Genomic DNA, 22,558 nt, shown 5'->3' with positions numbered 1-22,558 from the left:
TGATTTCTATCAAGAGTGTTGATTTTCAAACACAAGGTTTTCCATTGAAATTAATATGCAATATGAAAGATTTCTCTATTAACTGAGGAATTCTCAAAATTTTTCTAGGGCTCCACCAAGTATTTTTCTAAGAGTTTCGCCAATTAAACATCCAGGATTTTATGAACGAATTTCTTCGAATATGAGAGTGCTTCAGAGAAATTCTTTGAAGAATCTCACCCTGTGAGACTCTGTCTACACCCACGGTTGGTACATTAAATTTCTTCTCATTTTCCAACCGACCGAACGGCAGCCTTGGACTCATCTCAACCGCACGAGAAGCTCCTCGCACAAAGGCTATCAATTTTCACCGATCGATTTCTAGAGCGACTCGGCCGGCGACTAAAAATGGCATAAAATAAATATGCTGATTTTTCTTCGGTTGATCTCCGACTGTGCAGCAGCGCTGTGAAGCTGTTTTTCTTCTGGAGTGTGCAATTCCTGCTCTAACCTCACCCCCCCCCCCCGCCCTCTTACATAGAATAGTGGTCTCATTGCTATTTTTATTATTTCTTCGCTGCACTTCTCGGGCTGGTGCCGAGAAGACATAAAAAAGGAAGCAGCACTCGTCGTTATGCTATTTTTCTCCTTCAAAGGAGCGCATCACAGCGCCATAACACGTCGAACCGGGGAGCAAGAAACTGAACTGGGATTCCGCCGTTCGATTCGATCCCCAAGTGGTGCAAGTGAAAAACTTTAAATTGTAAATCGAACGGGTCCGTCGCCTTGTCTTGGGAGGATTCGTTCGATTGGGGACGATGGATGTGATGATAAGAGGGGGGAAATGCGTTTTCTTAAAGTATTGTTATCTCATTGAGGGAGGAGAAATTTTCAGAAGCTTACAATTAAAAGAAGGTTACAAGTTTTGGGGAAAACAATAAATAGTAGCTTAATCATCGACATTTTCATCATTAAAAATAATCCTTATAAAATTTATATGTAATTTGGAAAAGCGGGTCAAATTTCAACAAGGTTGGTGGCGGGCTAGATTTTGTATAGTTTGCGAAATATTCTATTTTGATCAACTTGAACAAAAGTCAGTCCATAATAAAGCTTTCTTCGAGAAATTGATAAAAAAACTTGGTACTGAGTATCTCACGGAGGATTCATTGATAACTGTGCTCAGTCTTAAATCGTCTTGCCCAGGTTTTTTTATGAATTTTACCGTGAATTTTATGAGAATGAAGTCCAAAGCCTGCTCAGATTGTTGTCAGAAATTTACATAATAATATATCCAAATCCAACCTGTCCAAGAAAGTTCTGCCTAAGAATTATGTCCTGGATTTTGTAAGAATGCTACTCAGGATTCTGCAAAAATATTTCCTAGTATTTTATTATGAGAATCATGCGCAGGATTCAGTTAAAAATGTTCATAAGAGTTCAGAATCATGTTCAAGATTTATTTTCTAATCCTGTTCAGGAATCTGTGAATTACTGTTTAATATTTCGTATGAATCCTACTCATAATCCTACATAGGATTTTGCGAATGCTCTGACTGTGGTTTTATGAGAATTCTATTCCAGATTCAATTTTTTTTCTTGATTGGTGACACTGAAAATAATATGTAAGCATCCCTTCCAACACTTGTTAGAATACCTAAAAAGTTGTCCTTAAAATTCACTTCAATGATACTGTGAGACTGCTGTCTAAGATTTTATGAGATCTTCCTACTCAGGATTTTGATTAAATCCTTCCAGAAGTAAGCGAGAGTAGTATCAGTAAGTTATCAGATAGTTTTTGATCAATTTAACCTACATATTTTGATGATGCTTAATGGATTTTTTGTTTCGTATCAAATCGTGAAAATGGGTTTTTAATTTAAGAACGGGGTTTTCAAGGTAAATATTAATAAAAAAACAGTTTGGCCGGTTTTTTTTTGAATTTGGAAAAAGTGCATGGGATCCTACTAAACAATTACTCATTATCAAAATTTATGTATTCAGTGTGAGTGCAGTTTAAACATAATTATAATACTAATGTTATGAATTCAGTTCCGAAATTTCAGTCAGTTTTTCATGTTCTAGAAAATAAACTACAAAGCTTTCTTCATAATCAATGCACAAGATATCTTTGGTAATGAATATCTGCTGAATAGGGTGTACCTAAATTTAACTTTGGCAGAAAAATTGAGGGCTCAACCTCCGAACGATAGGCAGGGATGTTACAAGCAAACTTCTGTACAAAGAGAACTCTGAAAAATAACGTTTATAGGTTGCCCCGTCCAGATTTATGGAAAAAGTCAAATTTTTGTGACTATCAGGAATAAAATATTTATTTTCCAACAAATTTTCGTGACTTTCATTTTTTCAAAATTTTTTACGGATTCCTCGGAATCCAAACTATATGATACAATTGTTCGTAGTGGTTTGTACACATTTTGCACACTGATTGAGAATATTTCTGCCCTTAGTGAATCTTGAAAACCTCCATAATGCATAAAACAAGAAAATTGTTGTCTTTGGTAAAGTTTTACCTAACAAAATTTCTCATCTTTTCGTAGGTAAAGAATTATACTAGTATCAAGTTTGATACCCACTTCTGATGATTTAAAATAAGAATGCTCTTAAAAACCATAATTTTGTATTCAAAAAATTATTATGCAAAACTTTTGTTCAAAACATACCGTGGAAATATTTTGTCAAAAAGTTTGGAACCCGAGGGATTCGCAAATATTATAAATATAATGGGTATAACGAAATTCAGTTGAACAAGAAATACTTGTTTGTGACGAACAAAAAATTGGACTTTTTTCATAAATCAAAACGGGCAACCTCTTGAAGTCATATTCCAAAGGGAACTACACAAGTTTGGAGGTTCAGCCCCCAAGTTTTCTGTCAAAGTGAAATTTTAGGACACACTACTGCTGAATAACCGTAAATACAGAATGTACAAAATATATAACGGTCCAAATAATATTGGTTACCCTATTTATGGGTATCTCAAGAATAGATCATAGTACTTTCCCGAGTAGCACACATGTTATAATTGAGGTAGAATAACCCTCATATGACCAGATCTGGTCATATAAGAGTTATTCTGCCTCAATTATAACATGTGTTCTACTAGGGTTAGCTATACATGGTCGGGATACAGTGGCATTGAAAATATGTGAAGTACAAAAAATCTCAATGCACTTGATAATAAACATTTATTTTTTCCCATAAAAATGAATCTAGGTTGAACATTCGGAATTGGAATGATTTCCCGACTAGCAAATCATATCAAAGTTATTACTCAAATTTATTATATCGAGATATAATTATTTCCCGTTGATGAAATTTAGATACGACGAATGATTTTTCAAATTATTCATAACAAAATTATATCAGAATGTGTTTCAATTGTTTTCATAACACACCTTGTTACAAAAAAATATAACAAATCTTGTTACAATCTTGTCATAACTAGGACTGCATTTAAGCTACATTCATCATTATAACAAAATTATATCATAGATTGTTATGGTAATAGGACATGATATAATTATATGTTATTGTGTGGCGAACATTTACCAAAAACGAGTAAGTTTGTCGTTTATTTACGTCACTAACACAGGGCGCCGAGAAGTTTTGCTGTTCGCGCTGTGTGAGTGCGAAAAGATATTTGTGTTCAGTCGAGGATAGATTACCAACTGGTGAGCTCGTTCCATGCTTATGATAACACATTTTTTCATGAAGGCTTTTTTAAGGCCACTTTTAAGTAATATCCAAACAAACTTTGCATGGTTTTTAGTGTCGGAATTATTCTTGTTTCATATAATTTAAAATATGTGCATATATTTTTCTGGCTCTAAAGCCTGGGCTTAAGCGCCCTTACTCGCTCTCTGAAAAAGAAAAGTTACTCTGACCCCCCTCCCGTAAAACTGCAATTAATGTATGTAAATTGAAAGTGAATCACAACGAACACACGCCACAAATCCTCAAAGTGGCATTTTGGACCACTTTCCCCTATTTGTTTTGATATGTAAATAAAACTTGAAATAATAATAAAAATCAGAACAATCTCACTAAGTTGATCGAATGCCACGGTGGAGTTGTCATCGCCATGTAAGCTTTCCATCTACTCCGCTTCCGTCCCCTCTTTCGCTCATGCCAGAAAACGCTCAAGATCGATCACACCTCAGGTTCACATTTATTCCACTTTTGCCGATTCACATTTGTTTTTGCACTAATGTCGCTTTTCAAGTACTGATTTTTATTTCATCAAAATTTACTACGCAAAGCTTTGTTTCGGAAAGAATTGTTTCAAAGCACAAGCTGAATTCCGCAAAATTCCATAACGCGGAACCGAGGTAAACGTGACAGAAAATTCAAAACGCAGCCGCCTGCGCGCACGGCTTGCTGCGATCTATCCGGTTCGATTTCCGTTCAAGACTTCTTTAAAAACAGTATAAGATCTTTTTTATTTCATTTCTGTCATTTTCTAAAAATAGACTTACACACTTCAAAACATTAGGCAAAAAATGAGTCTGCCACGGAAGCGACGGCCTCTCCCTGGTTCTCTGCTATATATCAGTTTAGCTTGACGTTTCTCCAACATGCGAGCTACATGCCCAGCCTGCCGTGTTTCATATGCTTAACAATATCCATTTCTTTAAAGACCTGGTATAACTCGTGATTCATGCGACGCCGCCAGATGCCATTGTCCAATTTACCGCCGAGTATTGTTTGCAGCACTTTACGTTCGAAGACCCCAAAAGCTCTCCGGTCGACCTTTTTCAACGTCCAAGATTCGTGGCCGTACAAAGCTACCGGAAGAATTAGAGCCTTGTACAACGCGAGTTTGGTCTTCGTCTGTAAGCTGCGGGACTTAAGCTCCGTAAATAGCCCCAATCGCAGCTGCAATACGCCTTTTTACCTCGCGGGTAACATCATTATCGCCAGTCCCTAGAGTTCACGAAAGTACTCAAATTCTTGAACTACTTTAAAAGTAACACCACCTCACTAACATCACCTATGGGCCCACGATTTCTACCAGTGACCATGTACTTTGTCTTTCTGGAATTAATTATGAGCCCAATTCGCGTTTTCTTCCACGTATGCCTCTTCCACGGCTCGGCGATCAATCCTAATTATGTTGATATCTTCCGCAAAACCAAGGAGCATATACGAACGTGTGATGACAATGCCGTTCATATGCACGCAAGCTCTCCTTATTGCTCCTGCTCACGCTATGTTTAACAAGAGGTTTCTAAGTGTATGAACCTGCGTTCGAAGGTTACGAAGGATGTTGAAATCTCATCCGCAACCCGTATACTTGATTTCATTCCTTCCAACGTTGCACGAATCAGACCAATCAGCTTCGTCGGAAAACCATGTTCCATCATTATTTCCTACAACTTGTTTCTTTTCACTGAATTGAACGCCGCCTTGAAATCAGAGATCAGATTATGAGTTTGCAGGGTAAACATTTGATCCGACGTCGATCGGTCCTCACGAAAACCAGCTTGTTATTTGCCGACGAAGGACTCTTCAAGTGGTCTTAATCTGTGGAAAATAATACGTGACATTACTTTGTACGCTGATTTGAGGGGCGTTATTTCTCGGTAATTGGTGCGCTCCAATCTATGCCCTTTTTTGAAGAAAGAGCAAATGAATTGAATGATACTTTGTAGCTGCTCATTGCCGTGCTTGAGAAGTTCGGCCGGGAGCACATCTTTCCCAACAGCCTTGTTGTTCTTCAGCTCCTTTAGCGCCTTCTTAACCTCAAATAGTGATGGAAGTTCCACAGCTTGACTATCGTTGTCGATGATTATTCGGTACTTTGATGCTCAACCGTTCCCTCCATTCAGTAAAGTTTCGAAGTACTCTCTCCACCTGACAGCCACCATCGTTTTGTCTGTCAGCAAATTACCTTTACGGTTGTTGCACATGACGGAAGATGGCGCTGACTATCTCCGCACGTTTTTGACAGTTTCATTGAATCGTCGCATGTCGTTCTGTTCCATACAGTTTTTCGCCTCGGCTATAACATTTTAGTTATACTTATTTTCTTCCTGCGGTGGATTCAACTGATCTTGCTCCCTTGTACCGCTCTCTGTTCAGCCTGGTACCAGACACTAACATTCGAAGTCTGGTAACATTCTTCTCATCCGTCACTCTCTGGCACTCCTCGTCAAACCATCCTTTTCTGAGCTGTCTTCGATCAGTACCTATCACTTCTTACGCTGTTTGCCACTTTTCCATGGGTTGCGTCCCATAAATTGTTGAGGTTTTCGCTCACGTGGATCTCACTTATCCTCTCGTCCAGCTTTTTGTGGTATTCTGCTGTAACACCGTCTGCTGAGAAGCACTGGACACTGTATCACGGGCTAGAGTTCGCTGCCGTTGATAGTCGCGCTCGAATTTGACTGACAATGGGGTAGTGATCCGAGAAAATCTTAGGCCCCCTGAAATTCCTAACATCGATGACATCTGAGAAATGCCGGCCATCCACCAGAATATGGTCTAGCTCAGGCCTGCCCAACCTTTTTGGCTCTTTTTCGACATAAATGGTAGGTGCGTTCGCAAAAATAGACCGATATGAATCAAATTAGTCTCAAATGATACTATATTTGTCTAATTCACGCTGTAAATTTAAAATTTATATCAATCTCTTTGCTACCGATGGACTGATTATTTCCTTTGCTTGCATCGCTAGCGAAGAGTTTGATAAAATATTAAAATTTCCAACATGGATTAGACAGATATACTACAAAGCTTTCATTTGAGACTAATTTTGTTCATATTGGTCTATTCTTGCGAACGAACGCACCAACCATTTATGTCGAAAAAGAGCCAAAAAGGTTGGGCAGGCCTGGTCTAGCTGATTGCAAATATCACCATTTGGGTGCATCCAGGTGTGCTTCCGAATATCTTTACGGGCAAAGTAGGTGCTGCTGATGATCATCCCCCTGACAGCAGCGAAAGTCACTTGTCGTAAGCCGTTGTCATTGGTATCGGAGTGAAGGCTCTATCGATGATTGAACGGAAAAAGTACTCTCTTCGGACCGCGCGTTCGCATCTCGGATGACGATTTTCACGTCGTTTTTTGGGCACCCTTCATAGGCCTAGAACGCGTCCTCCACGTCATCGGGTTTGTTGTTCGTTGGTACATACATCATGTTGATCAGGCTGTAGTTTAAGAATTTTCCCCGTACCCTCAGTACACAGATTCGCTGACTAGGGTTTCAGTGCTAGTAATGGACCCTCTAGTAGCTGGTTTGAATATATTTTATGGATTCGAGTACATACTCCTATTTCTAGAGCAAAATGTTTTATAATATGATGAAAATGGCTTGTTTTCTACATATTTGTACATAAAAACTTTTAGTTAATCTAAGATTTCACCAGAAAAAAATCAAAAATAAAATCATCCTCCAATTCCAATTATGGACCCCATTTCCATTAATGGACCCGGGTCCATAATGCGCATTATGGACCCGGGTCCATAATACGCACATGAAGAAGCTGGATGTAAAAAAGATTCTTTATGTTTCAAAAATTCGTTACGCATTCGTTATCTACCTAACTGTTGTTATTAATTCACATAACTGTCCCATGTATAATATAATATACATGAAAAATGGACAATAAAGCGTTGAATGGTAGCTGGGGTGTTTAGACAACACTTAGTATCATAGGCGTTTGTGCTGATTGTCGCATTCATATTTGCCCAATTACATGTTCTTCCTCTTTCTGGCTTTACGCCTCAACTGGAGAGCCTGCTTCTATGCTTGGTGATCTTATGAGCACTTCTACCGTTATTAACTGAAAGCTTTTTTCTACCAATTGACAATTTTTACATTTGTATGTTGTGTGGCAATGTGACATAATAGATTATTATTTATTCTAGATATTTAAACACGATTTAGTTAATCAAATCGACTAACAAATTGCTTATTAAGAGTGCTCTTTAACTTTGTAAGTCAAGTTTATTGACTGTTGTAGTTTAATTTGTCTAGAACCCGACGTATAGTAAATATAGCCTATTCGATACGATATTTTAGGAATGTATCAAGTTAATAGATAATAATAATAATAATAATAACCAGCTCTTGCTATGGTTCTCTAACTCGGTATCAAGATATCAAATATCGAATATGGAGAGTTGATTGCAGGCGTAGATTCTTTTCTTCAATTTTATAAAAAAATGTTTGACCAATACATGTACCACCACGCGTTTGTTACTTTATTTTTTCAAATTCAAATACATTCAACCGTTACTGCAAGTTCAACAATTCTTCAAAGCAGCATCATTTTCAATACTCTTCAAGCGCATCAATTTCTCTTCCAATTTTGTGATAGCTGACAACTTCTTCAACTCCGCTTTCTTTATTCGTTCGTTTCGTTTTTCTTCAGATTTTCTCTGCTTCTCCAAACGAATGTTCTCCTTTTCCACTTGTTTCGCCTGATGGAGCTCCAGCCGCTTTTTGGATGTAAGTACAGGAGGACTTTTGGCTTGCTTGAATTTCTTCCGCTTCTTTGTTGGCGTCGGTGGCTCATCAAAAATAGATGTTGATGTTTTGGCAATCATATTTTCTGCGACTCCATTTTCAACCGACTGTTGGCTTACGTTGCATTCATTCTCGCTGATCGAATCAACGGTGGCTTGGTGGGTTTCGTAACCAGAATCTTCCTTACTTTCGATTCCTATGCCACTGCACATTGTCTCATCCTGCTGAAATGGTTTTGGAAAATCGTCCACGTTATCTGCATACACTATTTCCGATTGCTCGATTATGCTTGATTAAAAGAATAATTCATAATTATCAATTTTTGGTAATTATTCAAATTTGATTTTCATATTGTTTTTAAACTTACCGACAAAAATCGTTACGATCTAAATCAGTCAGTTGCTGTTGACTTATAATTGTGGTCTGCATGCTCTCGGACGCTGAAGACACCTGATCCAATGATTTTTGCTTTGTATCTACCGTATCAGTTTGAGTTGATTTGTCGCTGTGACCATCTGATCCATAGTCAAGGGAACTGCTGCTCTGGTCAAACGTGATAGAGTTGTTGATGTTTTGAAATTCAAGCTCCTCGTCACATAATGGCTCACGTACTGCAGCTTCTTCCGGTTCAGACAATGTTGCCACATCAGGAATATTGCGCTGATCAAACGGTGCTAGTATCGTTTTATATATAAAACAAACAGCCTTCTCAGTCTCAGTCGCAAAATCGTCAGGATCGACCAATCGATACAACGCTGCCTTTCTAATTGAAACTGTATTGACTGCGTTTTGAATGTCACGGCAAGGTATCAGGACGCTTTCTTCAACTTTCTTGGATGCTCTTGATGATGATGGTTGGTCGTCTTGTTTGCCTGCGATGCATTTTGTATAGTCGACGGCATCAGCGTCGAATGGATAAAGACCACACACTCTAAAACCGTTGATAACGGTTTGTGGTTTGAAGGATGCTCTTATTGCCATGTTCAATATGCCGCCAAATTGGTCCAGCCTAATGACTTTCCCGGGATGTTCTGTTTGCCATATGCGAACCTGTGGTTTTAAATCAATCATTTGAAATGGATTATTAGGAAAAGAAATAATAAAAATGTACCTGATTAGTCCAGCTTGCTTTAAGCGATCGAAATATTGCTACATCATCTGGTTGTAAGATATGTGTTGAGTTGGCGTACAGTGATATGAGTATTATGTCCAATTTTATGCACTCTTCAGCAATTTCGAAAGGGGTGTGGCTTCGGTGACCGTCTACGAAATATATGACCGGAAGTGGAATCTTCTCTCGGATCAAATAAGGATGAAAAACATTGGAGATGTATGCCATGAATGCTTCCTTAGTCATCCATCCGGTCTCAGATTTCCCGACTCCCCAGTCTGTGGGAAAGCTCTTCGTAACGTTGAGCGGAATTCGTTGATAAGGGAGCACTACACATGGTGGGACCGCGACTCCGGAAGCTCCATAGGTATTCAAAACAGTTATGTTCTTTTTGGATCCTGTGTCAATCACGTACACGTTTTTCTCCGATTTTGGACAGATTACTGCTTTTGTTTCGGGATCCAAACAGAATCCGATTTCATCACCGTTAAAAACTCGAAGTGGGTCACTCAATACATGGAGCTGTCCTTCTTCCTCAAGAATTTCTCCCACCGTACGAAACCAGTTGCGTATGTTTTCTTCGGTGACGGTAGCAGACGCTGCTGACACTTCCTCGGGTTTCCGTATGGTCAAATCCGGATGACGATTCATGAAAGCATGATACCATCGTAGTCCTAGAATCGTTAGTATGAATAAAACACTAATGTAGGAGACAATAATGAATCACTTACCTGCGTTCATGTTACAACCTTCCGGACGAGGATGCTTTCTGAGATGTTCTTTGACAGCCAGAATTAAATGTTGTCTGGTTACTGGGAAACCTTTTCTGGCCATCCTTTTGATCCATGCCACAATTTCGTCTTCTTCCGTTTCGGAAAGCGCACTTGGCGGACCACGTCTGGTCTTTCCTGACCAGTTTTTTCCCAGGCGATACTTCACGGTAGAGCGCGGAACATGGTACTGTTTGCAAGCTTGTTTTATCGGAACATGGTTCCGAATCGCGTTAACACACGATTGGACGTCGGATTCTGTATATTTATATCGGCACTTATTAGTTTTTCCCATTTTTAACGCAATTATTCACTGATCCGGTGCGAGTATAACAAATTCCGTCTGTTTACAAATGCAATTGTCAAATACGCAACAGGGGTGTTTCAACCAACCCTATAATGGACACCAGAAATTTTAGTTGAAATGGCAATAATTATCACTTTCTTTTGTTTAGCACTCAAAGTTTAGAGTTCATACTTGGTACCAGCGAAAAAAAAAAAAAAGAAATTTTAATGATAATGATATTGTATTAATTCAAACAGTATGTTCTATCCTATAGCATAATTGCTAACATAGGACAGTTCCATTACGTGCTGATCTTATTTTGCTAAAATAATAGTGTTTTCGTGAAAAAGTTGCAATGAACAACATTTTAAAACATGAATTTTGATTTTTATTCACTGATTTATCATAATTCTTGTTTTGAAATGCGATACTCATGCAGAAATAATTCAAAAAGTAGCTAAAGGGTCCATAATACGCAAAGGGTCCATAACCGGCATCGGCTCCCTAATCGGTTTCTACTTCATAACGCGTTTCATCTGCTGCCCAATCACTATGAAACCTACTCCATTATCTGCTATATCGCCGCCACTACGGTAGACGTTATATTGGCGTAATGTTGGCGATGGGATCAACTTATATTTGAACGTAGTGTTGGCAGCTAGTGATCCCATCAACTGCTCGGAATTACATTCTCCAGTTCTAGGCTCTCGCACTTCTTGAATGGCGGCCACGCCCAATCCAACCTTCTGCAGTTCACGAGCGGAAAGTCTCGCTCGGCCGGGTTCATTTAATGTCCTGACATTCCAGGTACTAAGTTTCCATTCATAGTCCTTATTCCGTTGCCTGGTCGGTTGCCGAAAATATCGTTCGTTAATGGTTCTTTCTGCATTTTTCGTGAGAGGTGAGAAATTCGGTATGCTACCTTACCTGGGTCGCGCTACCTACGTTATGTTTATGGGGCTGCCACCTTTGGTTTAGTTGACGTGATACAATATTTCATACTCAGCCGCTGGATACTTGAACATACGCTGTTTGAGTCGCACCTCCTGGTGAACAGACGCTCGAAACGCACCCCGTCACTAGCTGATGTCAGGACAACTGTGCCCAGGTTGCTTTACCAGCTAAGTACGCAACCCTTAGCTGGTGATCTTTATCATCGTTTGATACCTACACGGAAGCGTGAGGTAAGGGCTTGTGAGGACTTGAGCTATGATGGACGGTCCTTCCTGGTTGTCGATCCATCATTTTGTAACCTAAGCTGATGAATTACGACTGACATTAACGGTTTTAGTCGATCCACAACACAGCTATACCATTGAAATGTGAGTTTTACGTTCTACGAAATTATGAAGTTTCATTGTTTCGCCAAATTTAGGTTGCCTGATGTTTTCCTGCAATAGGAGGTTGTATCCTCGGCTAAAATTTATTATATGTTAAGTCCCAGTTGCATTCAGAGATACATTTGTCCTCGAAAACCCTGTAAACAGCACACTTAAGGGTGAATGATTCCTACAACCATTCAACCATGTACACTAGCCATATGAAACAGTGCTCAGCCATTTCTTGTACCAGCAACACTTCTACTTCTACAAAGAACGGACACATCTCAATGAGGTGCCGGATGAAAAACACCTTGTTCGTTGAATCGATAAATTTATGCTTAAATAATACATTTATTCCAATCCTTGCCTCCGTCTGTCCGTCCGTCCCCGCTCTTCCATATCTTGTATGCATTCCATCCGCCGCCAAGTGGAGACATCCTGGGTCCAACGCCGATGATCTCGCCAACCCGATAGTGCAACTTTTTCTCTCCGCGTCACATTGTATATCGCGAGCAGCGTACATTATTCGCGATGTGAATCGTCGTTTGGTTCGGAGCAGCAGCCAACAACCAACGCACTGAGGGGTCTTTGGCCAATATGTATGACCAAAAGTCATTTTTGAAATACGCTCGAATTTTGAATGTATTTTCTGTATATGAGGTTTTAAATAAAGAGCTTTTGCTTTATGTGGGAATATTATAGTTTTGGAAGAATTAGGAGAAATCTTCAATTTTTGCTGGTATGAAGAAAAAATATCTTCTATATTATAACTTTTTTGCAATCTACTACAGATGACACGCAGACTTCGTCCTTTGGCGGAGAGGCCTGTGTCGTACGCAAACAAAGATTTTTGACATCCCTGGGGCAATTCAGGTAAGTCTGACGTGAAAATATCGTAATATATTCATTCCAAAATGCTGCCTTCAAGTATACCAGCTTTTAAAGGAAATCTTTCAGGCTTGGAGTTCTAATAATAAACCCAAAGTGTACGATTTAAGATTTTGACCGGCTAGATTCGCCAAACACCCCTTAGTCCAACAGCAGCAGCGGAGTGCATTTCTTACATCTCGCATTTCCCGATTTCCATTTCGCTTGGCATTAACCTTCTCCTCATCTGCTGCTAGCAGCAGCAGCAGCAGCATCGTCACACACTGACTCGCAAGTTTCTCACTGCATCGCGTTTGTGTATTGCCTTTTTCAGGTGACGACTAATTGTAACATAATGGAATACAAGCACACCTTGAACCCGACCACCGCGACCGAATCCCAAGAGCACTATCACCAGCAGCAGCAGTATCCCGAGCTTTGTCAGTGCAGTCAGTGTCAGTGCCAGAGGATGATGCAAGCTTAGCAACATCCCGCCGTCCGTAGTGGAACACGAGCGCGCTTGAGCGAGTGAAAGGAAACAGGAGGAAGAGACATAACGCGAGAGAGAGAGAAAGGAGAGACGAGGCCAAGCTTCGCAGTGCAGGAAAACCGGAGATCTTCTACGCGAGATATAAAAGGTAAGGAATTTTAATAGAGTTTCGTTGCACATAGTTGTTTAGCCTTACACTTGCGTCGTCGTCGTTACCGGTGCTGCAGTTGTTTAACAGCGACCGCGCCGAAAGGAGTGCATTAAATTTTAAGACACCGCGGATAAGTACCTTCGCTCCACGTCTCTTCTTACCACTGTATGGAGGAACTTCGTTTGTCAACCCATCGAAACAGCCTTCATTTTGCTTCTCACATTCGAGAATTTTGAAATTGAATATCACCTCCAATGACGCATTGTTCAGGTCTTGCAAATTAAATCAGAGCATTCGGCTTTTGTCAAACATATTAAACATACTTTTCTCAACAGACCGGCATCACGGTGCTCCATTCGTAGTTTTTATTAAAATAAGAAAATTACCATCAACACATTTAATGACAGTTTGGTCATATACGAAATTTTGAGTTACTGCCTTTTGAAGACATAACTTTTCTTCCAAAAAAATGGGTTTTAAAACTGTCACTAAAAGTGGCAAAAGTGGAAAGAAGGACGTTTCTCCGGAATGCGCGCTTTCTTCCAAGGGTGAAATGGATAATGTTGATATTTGCATCGAAATGAGCAATCAGTTCGATGCTCTAGACAAATTTTCCGTACAACAAATCGAAGCAGCCTCTGAACCAGGCTCTTTGGTTCAAATGAGGAAGCAAAGAGTGGCGCCAATCGTGGTCAGTTGTTTTCAATATGGAGTATTTAGACAGGAGATCTTGAACTCCATTAGGGAAATCAAGGTTCCCTTCCAAATCGCAAAGAAAGGAAACTGTCGCGTTTTGCCGGAAACTCTTAGAGATCGCGAACTTCCTCTCAAATATCTCGGAGAGAAGAAGTACAATTGTTTTACTTATGATGACAAAACTGAACGTATGTTCAAAGTTGTTTTGAAAGGTCTTTCAAGTGACTATAAGTCACCTGAAGAGATTAAATGTGGAATAAATGATTTACTTGAATTTTCCCCAGCCCAAGTAATCATTATGAAAAAGAGAACCCAATCTGGTATTGTTTGGAAAGGGCTTTCTCAAGAATATTATTTACTTCACTTTAGCAAAAGTGATCTAAATAATATTAAAGCTTCATAAAAAGCAAGACTTATGTTCGATGAGAACGTCTGTCATGTGAAGAAAGATACCAAAAAATTTGTATGCGCAAATTTTGGGGCCAAAATTATGACGGCATTTAATGAGCCCATCTCGATGTCTGATAAGAATTGATAGTTCTAGAAAATCGTACCTGTAAGTGTTAATTATTCATCCAGGAATTGTTATGTCATCACTTCCTAAAAATTTCCGGATATCATATATAAAGAATCCTGTGTGAATCTTCCGTGGTATTTCTTTTTCTCCAAAGGTGAACCAACATATTTTTTCTAGCAATTCATCAGAGAATTTTTGATTTTTTTTTTATTCCGACGCTTGAAATCTTTCAGTATATCTTGCCGTAAATTTCTTGAAAAATCACTCCTGGAATTCCTCAAGGTTATCTACAGACATTTTCCGGAAAAACTCCTACAGAAACTTCCAGAGAAACTCCTACATAAACTTTCAACGGAACTCCTACAGGAACTTCCGGAGAAATTCCTACAGAACTTCCGGAGGAATTGTTACAGAAGTTCCGGAGGCATTCCTACCAAACTTCCGGAGGAATTCTAACAGGAACTTCCAGAGGAACCACTACTGCAATTTCTGGTGGAACTTTTACAGGAACTTCCGGACGAACTCGTTCAAGGAATATCTGGAGGAACGCTCAGGATTTTCCTGAGGAACTCCTACAGAAACTCCTACAGAAACATCCAGAGGAACTCTTACAGGAACTTCCGGAGGAATTCCTACAGGAATTTATGGATCTTCTAAAGGAATTTTCGAAGGAACTCCTACTGCTCTTACAGGAACTTCTGGAAGAACTCCTGCTGTAATTTCCGAAGGAACTCCTACAAGAATTTCCCAAGGAACTCCTATGAGGAACTTTCGGTAAAATCTTTTATAAGAGCATATGGCGTAGTTTGTAGAGGAGCTCCTAGGGATTTTTCGGATCAACTGCTACAGGAACTTCAAGATGAACTCTAGCAATAACTCGTACAGGAACTTCCGAAGGAACTCCTACATCTGGAGAAACTCCTACACGAACTTTAGAAAAAAACCTAGAAAAATTTCCGGAAAAAATCTAAGACCTTCTAGAGGATCTTTAAAAAAAACTAGAAAGACTTCCAAAAAGTTCCAGAATAAATCCTAGAGAAACTTCCAGATGAACTTCTAATGGAGCTTCAGGAGGAAATTTTAAAGGATCTTACAAAAGAAATTCTGAAGGAACTTACGGAAAACCTTCTAGAGGACCTGCTGGAAGAACTACTAGAGAAATTTACACAGAAAAATCGGGGATACATTCTACAGCAACTTACAGAAGAACTCTTTAGATAAAATCATAGAGGAACTTCCGAAAGGTCACCCAGAGGAACTTTGAAGAAACTCCTTGTGAAACTTCCGGAAGAAATCCGAGGAACTTTCGACAAAAAGTGACAAGAACATGTGAAGTAGTTTCCAGAGGGACTCCTAGAGATTTTTCGGATTAACTGCTACAGGAACATCCAGATGAACTTTTGTAACAACTTGTGAAGAACTCCTACAGGAACTTTCGAAGGAACTCCTACAGGAACTACCAGGAAATTCTATAATGACTTACAGAAAAGCTCATGAAGGAACACCCAGAATAACTTATAGTGCAACGTCTAGACAAACTTGGAGCATTTGGTAGAATGTTCAAAACTTCTGGAGGAATTCCATGCGGAGCTCCTAGGATGATTTTCGAAGGAATTCCCAGGGCGCTTCCAGAGGGTTTGTAAAATAAACTCTCGGAGGAATATAAGGAAAAACTTCCAAAGACAATGCCGACAATAAAAGGATCCGGCAGCAACTGTACGATTTCGGCAAAGCAATGATATTTCTTAAGAAGAGTGAGAGGTAAAAAAAAATATCTTTTTTCGCTACGGAAAATATTTATTCTTTTTGTAATCCAGTCGAAAATCCTTCAAGATTACTAGCATAAAACTCACATGGAATGTTGTTTGTGATTCTTCCATGATTTTCTCAAGTATTCAACCATGTGTTTTGCAGAAATTCCTTTGAGACATTTCCGACAGGAATTTTTTCACGAATTGTGTTCGTACTTTTCAGTGATTTCTTCAAGAATATTCCTCTATTCCTCTTCCAGTTTTCACTGTGCTCGTCCTGAAACTCACACGAAAAACCATTTTCAGACTTCTCACCAGATCTCTCCAGAAAATTTCTAGAAGAATCTCTGTCGAATTGCTTAAAAATATCTCTTGAAGTATTCCGCCGGTGAATGCATTAGAAATTATTTTAATCATTTCTCCTGGAAGGTCCTCTTGGTACTTATTCCATTTCATGCAAAAAAAAAACTCTTCAGGGTATTACTTTAAGGGTTCCTCGTAATATTCCACAAAATTTCATGAGCAGTTAAAAAGAATTCAATTGGGAAAAAGTTATTCATGATTTCTCAGAGAAGTTCTCCGCAAATGTTTCTGTATTTTTCACACATAATTAATTTTTAGATTAATCTAAAATCAAGGAGCAACATCTCCATTGACTCTCTCGAAAGTATTTTTTTTCTATTTTGCCTAAAGCTAAGCATGGCGAAGAAAGAAAGTAAAGAAATTCTTTAATTGAATGGGTCAAGAAATTTCCTATTTTATGTGACAATTCCTCTCAACTTCATACTGCGGTCGAAGAAATGTTATTTTCTTGACCATTTCACGGAAGTAATTTGCCACGCATTACTTTTCTTGTCAGCAGTAAATCAGCCTCAACTAAGATTTTTTTGAAGAATTCTAACATTCCTTCAAAGTTCCTAGTGGAGTACGTTCAACTGTTTTTTCAAAAACTTTCCGCGAAAACACTCAGAGATTTCCCGAGCAATTTGTTGTTTGTTCAGGCATTTCTTAGAGAGCTGTTTTCGTAAGATTCTTCCGAAAAACTTACCAAAAATTCATCTAAGCATTTTTCACAGATTTTTTTTTCTTTAAACCGCACTCACGATTCTTTTGGGATATTTTTGCAGACATTTTTCACCAAATTCATTAGGATTTTGCAATTTATTCTTGAACTTCTCAAAAACAAAATCTCCACAAGTTCCATCAAGTATTTTTTAAGGTTCTAAAAATAACTCCAATTTTTTGCGGATGGTAATTTCAGGATTTTTTCATAAATTAGATTAAAAAATGTATTCAATCTTCTTTTTTTTTGGTTCAAAAACTTGTCCAGGAATATCCCAATACTTTTTTAGGGATAACCTTACAAATTCCTCTAGGAATCACTCCATATCAGGTTTTTAAAGAAACTTATACAAAAAAGAACTTTGTTGGACACATTTTGAATAATTGCAGCTAAAATATAATTCGAAACAAAAATACTAAATTCCTGTCGTGAAATTCAAGAATCAAAACAGCAGCGTTTCTTAAACTTGTTGACAATGTACCTCACAGAAAAGATTAAGTGGTTCTTGTAGGATTTACTAAAAAAAACTCTTGTTCTTTTTTCTACTTTACTGGTTTTCTATTTTTACTGGTAGTGTTTGTAACTAAAATCAAGAATAATATTTTGTATAAACTGTGCTATGGTGAACACATTGATGTAGAGCCCATTTTTTATATCTTTAGAAATTCCTAACAAACTTTCTTGAAGGGTCTTTTATCGACTATTTGTAGTACTGTAGAAATTTAACGCGAAAATGTAAGATTTCAATGGATTTAAACCTTAGTAGAAACTTTTGCATTACTTTGAAAATGGAGTTCCTGATTAACTTTCAGGAATCAGGAACCAAACGTATAAAAAAACAATCCTGCAAACTTTTATGATTTACCTTTTTTTAGATTCTTTAAAATATTGAATTTTGGAGTATGGTAAGACTTTTGTACGAAGTTCCTCAAAGCGTCATGCAAAAGCGTTGCGTTTCGTTGTGTGTTAACGGAGTATTTCGTAGATTACATTCTGAAAACTGTCATGTTATTAACTTCACCACCTTTATTCCAATTACTTACGAAAAACTATTTTGGATGGAATAGCTATTCAAAAGGAAGCCAGAGATGGTAAGACATGACAAATTCCATTGCCGGCCACACCCATCTTCTGCGTTACGAGAAAACGGAAGGATAATGATGATATGTCATCTACTTAAAGAGAGGCCAGCGTCTCACCGACTCCCTCATAGATGTCAAGGAGTAAGATGATAGGGAGGAGCATGGTCTAGGATTCACTGTAAGCGAGATGGGACACAGGTATTTCCATCTCGTGTTTTAGCTAAAGTATTTTGGTTTAAGCGCCATTGCTCACTCTCTGAAACGAGAAAACTAATTGACCCTACCCTCTGAAATAGCTCTACATTCATTGAAAACCATCGAAATGATTTGCTAAAGTTCTTAAGCCACCCTCAAATATTCGTGGAGGAATTTGATTAAACTTAAATTATATAGAAAATATCGAAAAGTATTTAGAAAAACTTTGCCACAAATCTACTGAAAAATTATCAAATAATTTATGAAATAATAAGTTTTCTTGGAAACATATAGTTTCCTGTCCCTGCCTTTATATCTGACTTACCTGAGTTACCTCAGGGATGTAAAAAATCTTTGTTTGCTGATGAAACAGGCCTCTCCGCTAAAGGACGAAGCCTATGTGTCAAATGTAGTAGATTGCAAACAAGTTTGGATGTATTTTCTTTATACTTGCAAAAATGGAAGGTTTCTCCTAATGCTTTCAGAACTCAACTAAAAATATTCCCACAAATACTGATTCTGGAGCTCTCAAACTTTTGAACCAAAATTTTTCGATAATAACAGAAAATGAAGCACCGTGGCCCTTCCAACAAAATCAAGAGTTCAATCTCGTTCGAGAGATTAATCATCGAAATTATGCATACAGAAAGGAAGCATACGAACGCGGAACGTAAGATAGCAACGTCTCCCGTTCACGGCCCACCGGTGGAAAACAAAGAGTAATCTGGAAATAAGTCATCAAGCTCGCTCGCATACGGAGAGCCATCTGTCATCCCTTCAAGTCGGCGATGTGGTGGGTTTTTGGGAGGATGAGGAGGATCACACGACCAGCACACGAGATTTCCGAAACTCAACAATCACTGTCAGTGTTAAACGACGACTTTGTTGTTGGAGGAAGGCGGAGGATGTCGATGCCTTTCGGGATGGTTCAGTTTGATATGTTGATACGCATTATTTACCATGCCGGGCCGTTTTGCTTTGCGGCAAGCAAGTTACATATATAAGTTTGGCATCTTAAAACTCTGAAATGTAAATTCTGATCATTTGCATATCTTTATTGCGTTGTAGCGAGTTTTACAGAGTGCTGAACAGGAATCTGTTGAAATCCTGAACAGGATTCTGTCAAATTTCTTAACAGAATTTTGCCGGAAGTCTGAACAGTATTCTGCCGGAATCCTTAACAGGATTCTTTCGGAATCCTGAATAAGATTCTGTCGCCATCCTGAACAGGAATCTGCCTGGATCCTGAATACGATTTTGTTCGAATCCTGAACAAAATTCTGCCGGAATCCTGAACAGGATTCTATTGGAACTCTGAGCAGGATTCTGTCGGAATCCGGAGCTGGATTCTGTCGGAATCCTGAACAGGAATCTGTTAAAATCCTGAACAGGATTCTGTCTAAATCCTGAACAGGATTCTGTCCGAATTCTGAAAAGTATTTTTTCGGGATCCTATACAGGATTCTGTTTGAATCCTGAGCAAGATTCTGCTGAAATTGTGAACAGAATTCTATCGGATTCTTTCAGACTAATAAACAGGATTTCGATTGATTCAAGTGTATCGTGGTGAACAGTAAAATATGTTTGCATTGTACAACTTATCTTATCAACCATATATGTATTACCGTTCATCGCTCAAAATACCCGAAAACATTCAAATATGTCACTATATCCACCTAATTAATGCTATCCATCTTCCAATATTCCACACCTCGCTTCATCGAGCACCCGAAAACGATTCTCTTTCGCACCTTTAGTTGCTTCCAGCCCCCTCAACCAAATTTGTCTCCGCTCGGAAATTTACGATCCACCATCAATTTTCGCACATAATTAACCAAAACCACACGAGAATAACACCTTCGATATGTGCAAATCGTTCCAATTTCTTAGCTGGAGCAAGGCACCGAAAGGCATAATATGAAATTCCAACGAACTCGTACGCTCCTCGCCAAAAAACATAACTCTTGTAAAAATTGAATTCGCCATTTTGGACCATAATTTATTGTCTGTCCATGTCTGTAGATCGCCACCAGCCAGGCAGCTCGTTTCATAAATAAGAATCAACTCGATCGATTGGCTCTTTGTGAACATGACCACAGTAAAAGTTACCATATTCTCAACGAGGTGTCGAGTCGATCCACGAGATGTCGACTTTGGTCACCCTAATCGCATAAAAATCACCTTGCATCGCCATAGGATGGCTCATTCCTCCCACGCATTCCCACAATCAATTTCGGTTCGATGGCCGGCCAGTCGTCGAAAATGATTCCACCAAATTATACGGCTCATAAAACTACAAATCACATTTGCATCTAATCCAATCTGATTCCGACAGCAAGAAAAAAAAAGACGATATTCGAACAGCGCCGGCCGAACCGAAGTCAAGCTCTCGGAGTCTGAAGCGCTAATGTGTCTTGGCCACATAGTGGTTCAAATTTCCATAATCCTGGCAAAAATTATGCAGAATTACAAATGTTCGATCTTAACAAGAGACGAGGAACATGTTTTAGGTTGGCAGATCCTATTTTACTTAATAGAAAATTATGGCTTCTCAGTCTTGACAAAATTGAATACTGCTTATTTGTCTTGTCCAACGTTTCGGTCCCTTTGGGGCCTTCTCCAAGAGCTCTTAAAGGTTATATCATAATTTATTTGGGTAATACATATCGGGAAACAAAAAACAATTTTTGTTTCATGATACGTATTGTCTAGATGAATTATTAAATAATAATTTAGAGCCCCTGCAGTAGGTCTCAAACGGACCGAAACGTTGGACAAGATAAAATAGCGGTTTTCAATTTTGACGAGACTGAGAAGCCAGTTTTTCTCCTAACGAATCAGTAGTCGTCAAAACCAACACGATCCTGTTTGAGCATTAGACTGGCCCTTAAACAAAAAAGTTGTAAAACTCAACGGGGCACCCCCTAGATATGAGCCTTAGGGTAAGAAAAACACTCTCTCAAAATTTCAACTCAATTGGTTGCTTCACCAGCTGGCGCATTTGATTTGAAGTTTGTATGGGATATTCGTCTCAAATATATTGAAAATTGATCCTTTGACACTGTTTCGTTCCGTATACTAATTGTTCGCGTTCAAATAAGCCCAGAATGAAAAATACACTAGTTGATACCTTAATGAACATAATTGCAGAATGTTGTATTTGGATTTAATCTCATTTTCATTACTCTTTCAGTTGTTGAAAGTTAGGCTTAGATCAGCACTCCCGAACAGTCACTTATATGCATGCGACATGTGCCTCAGCTCGCCCAGCGTCATAGGTGGCTATGATGCGCTTAGTGGCTACCTCCAAGCTATGTTGAAGAAATACAAGCAGTATTGTATGATACACTTCAGATGGTTAAAACACCAACTTTATTAATTTTGATCATGGTACAATCTTCTACAATATTCTTCGCTATTACATCAAGTAGTGGTTTTGACATTCTGGGTCCAATTGAACGCAATCATCATTTTTCCTGAACCTGATGTGCTGTTGATCATATGATTGAGCTGAAAATCCCATATTAACTTCAATTCAATTGCGCCAGCTCATGGAACGACCAAGTGAGCTGAATTTAAAAAAAAAAAGAAAAAAACGAATATATAGACAAACAACTTTTTTTTTGAAATTTCGGGTTTTTCCAGCTTCTTAGAACACTGGAACACTGTAGCCCATGGCGATCAAATTATTGATATTTCCAGCAAGCTGCTGCCAACGAACGAGATTGGCTCTCTTCTCCTGTTTGTGGCAATTGTGGACGAAACAGGGAATGGGACGAAGGG

General features: G+C 38.7%; 2 protein-coding genes across 3 annotated transcripts in view; one reads left to right on the top strand and one right to left on the bottom strand.

Annotated features, from left to right (window-relative positions):
* The window catches only part of LOC5577306 (insulin-like growth factor-binding protein complex acid labile subunit), a 583,048-nt gene that overhangs the window by 310,668 nt on the left and 249,822 nt on the right, over window positions 1–22,558 (top strand). Inside the window, exons 1-2 of one of the 2 annotated variants that reach the window (XM_021850183.1) lie at window positions 13,095–13,106; window positions 13,235–13,468. The gene's annotated coding sequence lies outside the window, so the exon portion shown is untranslated. Of the gene's footprint in view, window positions 1–13,094; window positions 13,107–13,164; window positions 13,469–22,558 lie in introns of those variants that run through there. The other variant, XM_021850182.1, reaches the window with a different exon arrangement.
* On the bottom strand, window positions 7,889–10,820 carry LOC110677978. Its single transcript, XM_021850181.1, has 3 exons — window positions 9,586–10,820; window positions 8,842–9,524; window positions 7,889–8,762 (listed from the first exon to the last, which is right to left on the bottom strand). Exons 1-3 carry the CDS (start codon window positions 10,234–10,236, stop codon window positions 8,252–8,254), a joined length of 1,845 nt encoding a protein of 614 aa, XP_021705873.1. The 5' UTR covers window positions 10,237–10,820; the 3' UTR covers window positions 7,889–8,251.

The sequence above is a fragment of the Aedes aegypti genome, chromosome 3 (assembly GCF_002204515.2).
Source record: "Aedes aegypti strain LVP_AGWG chromosome 3, AaegL5.0 Primary Assembly, whole genome shotgun sequence".
Taxonomy (NCBI): Eukaryota; Metazoa; Arthropoda; class Insecta; order Diptera; family Culicidae; genus Aedes; species Aedes aegypti.
Note: the sequence above shows the minus strand (reverse complement) of the source record. Positions and strands in the feature narration are given on the sequence as shown.